Here is a 10,429-nt window from a genome sequence, read left to right as displayed (position 1 = left end):
TCATTCATTTCCCAATCCCAATCCCACCCTCTATTTTCCATTATCCAAACACACTCTCCTTGTATTCTCGTAAGTTCATTTTCTCTTCCAACTTCCCACCACTATTCAGTTTTCGGCAATTTCTTGTGCCTTATGAGCATTATGGTGAGGTAAATAAGTTGCCTCTGTCACCAAAGATACCTCTCCTTTTGCTTTTGCATACTTCAATTTTTTCTTAGGTACGGCGATAAAACACGACAGCGATCACGTATTACATATAAGGTGTATTAAATCTAATTCCCAACAATAAAGAACAAAGGAGGAATTCACTCACCATGCGGGAGGTGCATAGGATGTGAGAAATCGATGAGCATGACGAGAATCACTAGAAACAAGACAAATGGGGGAAATTGAAAAGAAAAAGAACTTATGAAGAATATCTTGTATGAAATTAAGTTGTAGGGAGAGAATGAAAAGACCAGCAACTTATATGGAGTTATTTGGATTTTCCACAATCGCTTAGGCTTACTCTAGGCTTGTTTGTTTAGTCCCAATGACCAAGTGATTGGAGTGGATAAGGGAGTATTAATTCCAGTCCCTCTCAACCTCCTTGGACAAGGGATTAACTGAATAAGGCTTTAATGAAAGAATTTTATAGGTAGGTTTGAACTAAATCATGAATTCTATTAATTCATGTATTCCAAAGTCGAAACTTCAGGTTTAGTAGCCCTCACTACACAGGCAACCCAAGGCAAGGACGCCTGAGAAAACTAGATCATATACATGAGTTGAAGCAGCGAACAGGCAGCCAGGGATTCAGGTTAAAACACTAGGAACCCACCATGGACTCGACACCTCTAGTGGCTGTAGTCCCGGCTCTCTGATCTCCTGTTCCTGGAGTGGTTTCCACGGTCGTCTTGATGCCGACGTTCACCGTGGCGAGAATGGCTGCTGCTGTCATGACGCTCCCTGTGATGCCTGTGGTGATGAGACTGATAAGGGCTGAAGCCTGGCTCCACTGAACTTCTTCCTCTTTTGCTGTTATCATCATCCTCCTTGTATGGAGATAATTCTCCAGGCTCTCGGCTTCTTCTCCTCTTACGACGATCACCATCGTCTTCGGTTGGGCTCCGCTTACTGTAGCTGCCGGCCTCTCTGCTGATATATGCTCTTGTCCTCCTCTCGGTTTCTTCTCGCCGGTCATGGCTACCTTTCCGCCTATGGGTGCTGACCGTGCTGTCGTCGTCTTGGGTTGGGCTACAATATCTTCTGTAGTGACTGCTATCAACCCTGTCTTTGGATCTTCTCTTGGGAGGTGACTCTTCCCTGTAGATATCACTGCTTTTTCGTCTTGGTGGTGGGGGAACCTGTGATAGTGGGAGTACAGTGTCACTTCATGGCAGTAAGCAAGCATAATGAAACACTTCCAACTTCATTGGATAGCAAAGTGACTAGAAAGTTCAGTTGTGCCTGCGAGGCTGTGAACAGATACTACTGCATCAAATAAGCTACTAATGCTCCCATCACCCCCATGTGGGTTGAGCTAAACAGTTTGTGCAAAAGTGATGTGACTGTGATTCACATAAGAACATGGTACTTCCTATGCCCTTATCTTCAGGGCAACAGTCTGCTATTCTCACTAGCCAATCGCTCCAAGTTTCAACCTCATATCATTTCCTTATGCTCACTCGTGAATAACACATTTCTTTGTTTCTTACCATGACAGAGGTGAATGCAACAAGTTTTTGTTAAATGATGAAATTTTGAAACCATAAATGACGGTTGCAATAATACTTCATGTAAATAAAAAAAAAGTCAAATAGCCTGTCCCTCTAGAAGTGATGAACTACCTGATAACGTGTCATGTATCGCCCTTCAGGTGGTGGTGGGATCCCAAGCCTTTTCAGTTCATCATACGGAATTGGCCTCCTGTGTTTTACAGAAGTACAACATGCTGTTACTTTATGTCTAGAAACTCCAAAGCAACTTCTTCTATGATTCTTTACATGAGAAATATTGGACTGCAACAAGAGTTTGGGTTCATACAAGGGAGCACGAAATGGCCTCTCTCGACCTCCAAATCGAAGCTGGCCAGATTCTTTCTTCCCTCCAAGCCCTCCTCCTATAAAATGATAAATAAAAGTAGTATGAAAACCATCTCAAGTATTTTTAGCTCTGCATAAAACTTCGGCAGAGAACCACACCTGATCTCCTCGGTATCCATCCAGGCATAAGTTGTTGCCTGTAGTAATCTACAAGCACTTCACTGCCATCAATAATGGAATGGTGTGCATCCTATAGACCCAAAAGTAACATGTATTCTTTTATATTTCAAGTGTACTAAGAATTAAGAAGGAAACAAACAGGCAGTAGAAATAAGAACATCATATAACCTCATAGGCACGGCGCATCTCCCTGTCAGTTTCATACTCAACAAATGCGTAGCCACGAGAAGCACCAGTAACTGAAAATCAAGTAATTCGGTTAGTAAAAACTGAATTTGCAAAAGCGAAAAAGGATGAGATGCTGGCATGTTGCTCCAGTGAAGCACTGCTATTTGCTGCCTACCGACAACTCAATAGCCGCTAAAGGTACAGTTCCAAAATTCAGGACAGCACTTCCCATTTTCTTATATATCAATGCTCCAATGTGTTATCAATACCGCGCAGAATACAACGTCAATTTGCATTGGCATAATATAAATTGTATGGATGCTATGTTCAATAACCATTACAATTACAAATGAACCATGCTTCAAAAAGTAAAAGCAACGTTTTCATGAATCACATTGGTTAAACTCACCAATATCCCGCACCAGCCGCATGCTCTTCACCCTCCCATATCTGCTCATCTCCTGCTCTCTCACATACACAACGAGAAACAACAACTCCAGCCATGAGAAAACGAGCAAAGCTAATAGTACAACACACACCAAAGGGAATCCGCGCACCTTCCGGAGTGTCTCGTCGTCGGTGTAGCGGGAGAGTCTCCCGACGAACACCGTGCAGTAGGGGTCGCCGGTGGCCTTGGGGTCCCCGAACGGATCATCTGAAAACGAAAATCGGAAACCGAACCCCAACCGAGTCAGTGAGGGAGCTGCGGCGGCGTTCGCGCTCTTCTCCGCGTGGAGCAAAAGGAGGAGGAGGGGGAGGAGAGCACGCACAGAGGCCGGCGGTGGAGCAGAGGAGGGCGCGGAGGACGGCGTTGTCGTGGGGGGCGACGTCGGTGCCGTCGATGCTGCCCGCCTGGATCGGGTGGTACTTCTCCGCGTAGAACACCGCGCTCGCGGCGCCGCCGCCGCTGCCGCCGCTCATCTCGCCGCGGCCGCCGCCGGTGGCGCTTCCCTCCTACGCGACTCGCCGGCCGGGGACGAGCGGGAGGCGCCGGTGGCGGCGGCGGGGAGGAGAACGGGGGTGGCCTGGTCGGAGCAGGGGTCACCCGGTTGCGGTCGAACCATCGACGTGTTTGCGGCGCGGACCGGACCGGATCGGACCGAAGTGTTTGCCATAGAGTACTGCGTACTCATGTGTGTCATTATTGTTGTTGGTCTACTTAAATTCTCTTCACGTGGAGCTTTGTACTTGACTCATTGCGATTTACTCGTAAGAGTTTAGTCTATATGAATCGTTGATTTGTCTATTAATCAATATACTTCCTCCGTTTCACAATATAAGTAATTCTACCATTTCCCACATTTATATTGATGTTAATCAATCTAAATATAAATGCGGAAAACGTTAAAATGACTTCCATTGTAAAACAGAGGGAGTAGTGAAGATTACCTCACCCTTGTGAGATGCGTTCTCTATTTGGTTGTATCTAGAGACCCTTTTATAAACCATTCAATCAGTTAATGATGGCTGAGATACAAACACGTAGATGTTGTACGGACAAATAGATAAACGAGACCACTTGCTAGAAAAAGAGAACCACACACTATCGGCTAGTTGTTAGTTGTCATGTCGATTCACGTGCATGCTACTGAGGCTAACATACCGTTATATTAGTTTTTTTTAGTCTTTTATGATATAGGAATATTTTTTAGATCGTATATTATTTGTAAGATCCATTTGAACCATCATACTCTATTTAAAATATGTGACAAAATATAAGACTAATATTGAATATATTCAAATTATTAAATAAAATGTTTAAATACATTCAACATTGATCTTGTTTTGTCACATATTTTGATTGGAGTATAATGCTAAAAATAGATCCTAAGATAGAAGTCATCGAAGAAGTTTTTTAAAAAGATAGCACCTACCATTGCATTTTTTTTAAGCTAAAGAAGGATTTATTATGCATGGGATGAAGTGGTCGTTGCTTTAACCAAATCAACAACAGGTCGATATGTAGTTGTGTCCTATATTTACCGGCTGATAAATTTACATTTGCACATTGTGGATTTAGTTCAGCCCAACAATTATCACTATGACATGCAATAAAAATGACAAATCTTTATAGTGGCAAATCATTGATTCCGGTTTCGTTGATGGGCAACTTCAAGTCGCTGTATCCGCATGGCGTACAGGTTATCAATTATCAAAACTTGCATGTTTTAGCTGGTCAACCTCAATTTGTGACGAGCATTTAGCCTCAACTCACATTTGTAGCAAGCCAAAAGCATCCATTCATAACTCACATGTTAACAAAGTGAAGAACCATCATCCTCTCACGTAGGCACACACCGAAAGCATGTCAAGCCATGAACAGTTAGATTTAGAACCTTCCCATGTCACAGTTCAACTCAGAACAAGATTATTCGGTGATCACCACCGCTGGGCAGCTAAAAACACAACTTTGCCGACCAACGAAGGCAGCACAGCACTCAGCATAAGCACACATGAAAGGAATGACAAGGAAAGCTCCGAGTGTAAACACCAAAAATCTATTGTAAAGCTCACAGGACCAGTACTTAAACGGCATGGTAACCAATTGGCAAGCATGAAACAGTAACGACAGGGACCGATGAAGAAATTCCATCCCTCTTTACATCCATGTTGAAACTCGGAAGTAAAAGCATAAGAAGCAGTTGAATCTGGAGCTCAGGTCTCAGGAGCAACGGCTGGTGGCGGTGGCGGTTTATGCTGGAGAAGAGGGGAGAGTGCCTTGACCACAATGCTCATGCTTGGTCTAAACTCAGACTCGTATTGCACACAGAGTGCCGCCACCGCTGCGAGCTGCAATAAACAGATGGAAACCATTGGGCTCAAATTTTGGTTACGATGTTGCTTGGCTCCACACAGTGACCATACAAGAGAGTGCTTGTGCATTTAAAGGGAAGGGAGGAGGGAGGCAGACCTTGGCAACCCCTTTTGGGGGATACTCGCCCTTCAGTCTCGGGTCAACGCATTGTTTCACAGTGTCCTCTGTCAAACGAGGTGTTGCCTGCGTACAAAATAAGTAGTAACAAGAGCTAATCAGAAATATGCAGAGCAGCTTGTACACAACTTAGAATGGTGTGTTACATAACACGATAGAATAGCATCTATGCACAGTGACAGTAAAAATAGTATAGTTTCTCAAAGGACAATAAAATTCTGTTTGGTTTGAAAGCCTTGTTGAATGAAGAATCATTAACGTGCAAAGTCTAGTCTGAGAGATTCTTTGAAGTACCATTCAAAACCTTAACTTCAGTCCATCTGAGCTGGATGCCTAGTAATTTGTTATTAAGACCACATTTTTCTTCGTTTTATTCTAGAGTGATCTTATCAACAAAGTAATTCTCCTTTTACCAATAGCTGAGGCAAACAGCTCTCATGTTAAATATTGTAGTAAATTTACAAATAAAATGCTTACCCATGTAACCAGACTCTGCTGACCCCTAGGCATTGTGTGATCTACTGGTTTCCTTCCTGTTAGAAGCTCTAGAAGAACAACTCCAAAACTATATACATCACTTTTCTGAGTCAACTGGCCAGTCATGGCATACCTGCATGGAGTGAGAACAAAGGATACATGACTGAGTGAATGATTAACAAGCATGGTAACAAATAATGGGAACTTCAGTTATTCATAGAACTATTGGTCTTGTTTAGCTATATTTAAGAATTGCCTGGATGCTACAGCCACGCAATCAACAGTACAAAATATTGAAGGCAGAACACTATCATCTTCTAGCAATATATATTACAGAGTAATCTATTATAGCAAAAAAGGTGATTAAATATTTTGCTTGGGAAAAAAAAGAAATGCATAAACTATTCAAGTACTTGAGTAGAGCAATTACTCGGGAGCATGATAGCCGAAGGTTCCAAGGACACGAGTTGAGTGCAAACGAGCAGCCATATCAGGAGACTGATTTGAAGGATTGAAATCTGCAATTTTTGCTTTGTAGTCCTCAAATAGAAGAACATTGCTAGAGCGTATGTCCCGATGGACTATAGAAGGTTGGACCTTCTCATGAAGATATTCTAGCCCTTTAGCAGCATCAATAGCAATTCTCACTCGCTGCATCCAGTCAAGTGCTGGGCCAGGTTGTGCACCAGGGACACCCTTTCTTCCTTATGTATGACAAGGATGTGAAAAACAAAAACAATATCAGAGCACTGCTATATATGAATTATTTTGAGTTATTACAAAAGAAACAGGCAACCAACTTAAACCTTGAAGTATCTATATTATATACACAATTATATTAAAAGGCTTGTATGTGTTTAGTGAGATACGATGGCATTTTTTTACCGTAAAGGCATATTTCTCATACCATGCAAAATATCATGCAGAGAACCCATCGTAGCAAATTCGTAGGCCACTAGGCGCTGATTTCCTTCCACACAGTAACCAAGCATTTCCACAAAATTTTCATGTCTTAATCTTGACACAATGGACACCTATGCCAATAGAAATGAAAAGTAAGGTTTAGAGTAAAACCTTATTCCAAACATCGAATAGCAGAATGCATATAATTGGCAAGAGCTGCATATGATTATATAATCATTAACCATACCTGTGTCAAAAAATCATTATCAACCTCAGGTTCTGTTGAAGCATCAAGCTTTTTAACAGCAACTTGCTTTCCGTTGTCTAGAGTAGCATAATACACTCTTCCATATGATCCTTCACCAACTAAAGCCTTTGAACCAAAATTATCAGTTTTCTCTTTCAGTTCATCAAATGATAATTCTGGTACTTCAATGGGAGGAGGTGCTTTTGTGGGATCATCACTTTTGGGAGCAAAACCATTTCCTGCTAGCCAAATGTTGACAAATAGGTTTAGGTCTCAAAGGCAAAAATACAACAGGATATGAAGCATTCGCGGATATATAATACAAGACCTTGTTTTTAGCATTAAAGAAAATCAAGATAAAAATACTACTACCATGCAAGGAATTGTGCAGTTCAACTGATAAGGCCATGGGGGAAAAAGAATGGTTCTGACAACTATGCTGAAAATGCACTGACATCTAGTATAGCAACCTTGGACAGACTAAAGTTTAGTTCATATAGAATGAACAATGATGATGTGAACACCTCAGCAATTTTTTCCTCAACTTGACTACTTGGGAGTTGAGACCATACAATACCATAAACTTGAAGATAGCTGCTCAAAAAAGGAAAAAGAATAAGGAGGGGCGCTCAATAAGAAAGATACCTTCTTTCTCCTCTGGGATGTCAGGAAATTCATTTTCGTGTTCACGATATGGTGCGTGAAACTGAGTGCAGCAGAACCAGCGTCGCAACATAATGATGTATCCTTTGTTTCTTCCTCTTTTCTATGCCTTAAGTTCAGAAAAGGAGGAAAAGACAGCACATTAGCACCGATACAGCTAAGAACATTAATACTTCAATGACAAAACTCATAATCAGAACTGAAGTGGTCCAAATTAAAAAAAAAATCTAGTACTGAAGCACATGGACATTAATCATGGATAGGCAGTGCGATTAAGGGAGAGGGATTGCATCCTCTTCTGCCGATTGCCAACCACCCAAGCAAGTGAACTATCATTTTCATGTTCCATTTTTATGTTCTTTTCTGGGTTTCTGCCGTTCATCCTGTGAACATGGGCAAATTTCACATGCCTATGTCCCAATCAACATCAAGTTTGGTCCTGCATTTATTTTTGTTTCAGTTGTCGCTCAGCTTCATTCACATGGATATTTTACTAACCTACGCATCCGCCTGTCTAATTCTATGCATGGCCAACCAGACTCATCCGTCACACCAATTGAATCATCATGTTCAGTGTCTACCGCTACCTGATGAACCAATGACACAAACCAAAAGGAAATCAGAAACAAGAGGTGGCCTCCGGGAATCAACAAAAACATGACCATATCCTCCACATCCAAGCAAGTCCGTACTACAAAACCTCCAGTGCTAAAACAGCATAACACCACCTCCAAACTTGGAGCTCGATGAGACAAATGACTCACACAAACCACCACCGAAACCCACCCCCGGCGCCGCTGCGAGTTCCCCCTAGCTCACGCCGCCGTACGCCACCCAGCCATCATCCCGAGCCACGCCAAAATTGCGCACGCAAAAAAAAAAAATTCCCCACAATTCCGCCCGCCTCGACCCGGCAAAAACGCCACCCCGCCGCAGCAGCATTGCGCCACCCCCCACCCACCAATCCAGCACCCCCTAGCCGAAACCGATCAACCCCCATCCCCCACGCATTCATTCCTGAACCTGAGAGAGAAGATGATTTCACCTGAGAGCGCGAAGAAGGCGTCGAACCGGCGGCGCGCGGCGGCGGCGGCGGCGAGGGAGGGAGCTCGAGGAGGTGGAGCGCACGATCGATCGATCGGCGAGGCCGCGGCACGGGGTTGGGGGTGGGGTGGGGGGAAAGGGAGAGAACGGGATTGGGGTAGAGAAGAGACGAGACGAGCTAGTACGAGGGAACGAGACGTCGTGGTGGTGGGGGTTTGGGTGTCTTTGTATTTCGCTTCGCTTCGCGAGAGGGGAAAGACACACCACGCGGACGCGGCGCGAGCGACAGCGGGCGGCGTCACGGCACGGCGTGACGGCGCGGGACGCGCGCACGTATTGGCGTGGCGTGCCGTGTTTTGCCGCCCGCGCGCGAAGGCTGAACTACCAGCGCACCACAGGGGGGCGTCGCGCTGGCTGCACGCCTGTACGGGGGGCTGTACACGCCTAGCTGTCGCGCTTGATTTGGTCTCCTCTTGTGTTTTGTTGGTTGCTCTTAACTGCTACGACCGATTTCATGTTAAATGTTTAACCGTCTTATTTAAAAAAAATATAAAAAAAAATTAAAAAAACAAGTCACGCATAAAGTATTAATTATGTTTTATCATCTAACAACAATAAAAATATTGATTATAAAAAAATTTCATATAAGACGGACAGTCAAACGTTGGACACGGAAACCCAGGGTTTGTCTTTTTTTGGACGGAGGGAGTATGTTTTAAAAAAATCATCTTAACCACAATTTAAATTTAGAATAATTAATACTCTCTCCGTCTCAGAATATAGCAACCTAGTACCGGATGTGATGTGTCCTAGTACTACATATCTGGACATGCCCCCTATCTAGATTCGTATTACTGGAATACATCTCATCCGATCCTAGGTTACTATATTTTGGAACGGAGGGAGTACTTAATAATTATACGCTGATAACTTATCTCGTTTTACGTATCTACTTAATCTTTCCCTTTCTCATATCTCAAACACTCCCTACCTCTCCCTTCTTTTTAGTTTATGTTTTTCTTTTACACATCCTGAGGAACTCAGACCTCGGGCAACATAGACAATGGCTTGAACATGAGGCAAATAACTTGTTTGGTTTAGTATCGTACTAAAATATTGATAGTGGTAAAATCCAATGTTATGGTAGAGTAGTTTTGAAAGTGGATAAGTTTGAGAGCTAAAATTTATATTATGGTGAACAAAGTTTTAGAATTGTACCATTTTGAATATAGGTATTACCAAATTTGGCATCAAACCAAACTAACACATTTACTATTCAAGCTACTACAAAATTGTAATGGACCGTCATAAATTTTTACCATGTAAAATAGACTGTGCACTTAGGGGCTGTTTGGATGGGACTTAAAAATTTTTAGTCCCTGTCACATTAGATATTTGGACACTAATTAGAAGTATTAAACGTAGACTATTGACAAAACCCATTCCATAGCCCTGGACTAATTCGCGGGATAATCTATTGAGCATAATTAATCCATGATTAGTCTACGTGATGCTACAGTAAACATGTGCTAATTATGGATTAATTAGGTTTAAAAAAATGTCACACGAATTAGCTCTCATTTATGTAATTAGTTTTGTAAGTGGTCTATATTTAATACTCTAAATTAATGTCCATCCGAGTGACAGGGACCTACAGGAACGTAGTTGTTTTGATAACTGAGGCTATGTTTAGTTCACACCAAAATTAAAAATTTGGTTGAAATTGGAACGATGTGACGAAAAAGTTAAAAGTTTGTGTGTATAAGAAAGTTTTGATGTGTTGGAAAAGTT

The 10,429-nt window shown here is 42.5% G+C and overlaps 2 protein-coding genes across 5 annotated transcripts; both read right to left on the bottom strand.

Annotated features, from left to right (window-relative positions):
* Nucleotides 1-638: 638 nt before the first annotated feature.
* On the bottom strand, nucleotides 639-3,458 carry LOC4347560 (U11/U12 small nuclear ribonucleoprotein 35 kDa protein). Its single transcript, XM_015756227.3, has 8 exons — nucleotides 3,143-3,458; nucleotides 2,930-3,027; nucleotides 2,782-2,833; nucleotides 2,373-2,443; nucleotides 2,184-2,274; nucleotides 2,026-2,101; nucleotides 1,830-1,908; nucleotides 639-1,346 (listed from the first exon to the last, which is right to left on the bottom strand). Exons 1-8 carry the CDS (start codon nucleotides 3,291-3,293, stop codon nucleotides 837-839), a joined length of 1,128 nt encoding a protein of 375 aa, XP_015611713.1. The 5' UTR covers nucleotides 3,294-3,458; the 3' UTR covers nucleotides 639-836.
* Nucleotides 3,459-4,675: 1,217 nt separating this feature from the next.
* LOC4347559 (PTI1-like tyrosine-protein kinase 3) lies at nucleotides 4,676-8,836 on the bottom strand. Of its 4 annotated transcripts, none has more exons than XM_066304176.1 (9): nucleotides 8,640-8,836; nucleotides 8,093-8,181; nucleotides 7,577-7,703; nucleotides 6,932-7,173; nucleotides 6,689-6,815; nucleotides 6,212-6,485; nucleotides 5,782-5,914; nucleotides 5,284-5,370; nucleotides 4,676-5,162 (listed from the first exon to the last, which is right to left on the bottom strand). In XM_066304176.1, exons 3-9 carry the CDS (start codon nucleotides 7,665-7,667, stop codon nucleotides 5,028-5,030), a joined length of 1,089 nt encoding a protein of 362 aa, XP_066160273.1. In that variant the 5' UTR covers nucleotides 7,668-7,703; nucleotides 8,093-8,181; nucleotides 8,640-8,836; the 3' UTR covers nucleotides 4,676-5,027. The 4 variants fall into 4 exon arrangements, with proteins under 4 accessions (XP_066160273.1, XP_066160274.1, XP_015611903.1 ...); XM_066304177.1 differs by having other exon boundaries at nucleotides 6,932-7,170; XM_015756417.3 differs by lacking the exon at nucleotides 8,093-8,181.
* Nucleotides 8,837-10,429: the final 1,593 nt, after the last annotated feature.

The sequence above is a fragment of the Oryza sativa genome, chromosome 9 (genome assembly GCF_034140825.1).
Source record: "Oryza sativa Japonica Group chromosome 9, ASM3414082v1".
NCBI classification, from domain to species: domain Eukaryota; kingdom Viridiplantae; phylum Streptophyta; class Magnoliopsida; order Poales; family Poaceae; genus Oryza; species Oryza sativa.
This window is presented reverse-complemented; position numbering and strand designations above follow the sequence as displayed.

What these genes read in the sequence shown, in the direction of transcription:
- LOC4347559 (XM_066304176.1), bottom strand. Translation starts at nt 7,667, where the DNA reads ATGTTGCGACGCTGGTTCTGCTGCACTCAGTTTCACGCACCATATCGT. An exon ending in CATCCCAGAGGAGAAAGAAG is followed by an intron (nt 7,174 to 7,576) that starts GTATCTTTCTTA and finishes ACATTTGGCTAG; the next exon opens with CAGGAAATGGTTTTGCTCCC. An exon ending in TCTGCATGATATTTTGCATG is followed by an intron (nt 6,486 to 6,688) that starts GTATGAGAAATA and finishes GTCATACATAAG; the next exon opens with GAAGAAAGGGTGTCCCTGGT.
- LOC4347560 (XM_015756227.3), bottom strand. Translation starts at nt 3,293, where the DNA reads ATGAGCGGCGGCAGCGGCGGCGGCGCCGCGAGCGCGGTGTTCTACGCG. An exon ending in ACGACGAGACACTCCGGAAG is followed by an intron (nt 2,834 to 2,929) that starts GTGCGCGGATTC and finishes GTGAGAGAGCAG; the next exon opens with GAGATGAGCAGATATGGGAG. An exon ending in ATGGATACCGAGGAGATCAG is followed by an intron (nt 2,102 to 2,183) that starts GTGTGGTTCTCT and finishes ATCATTTTATAG; the next exon opens with GAGGAGGGCTTGGAGGGAAG.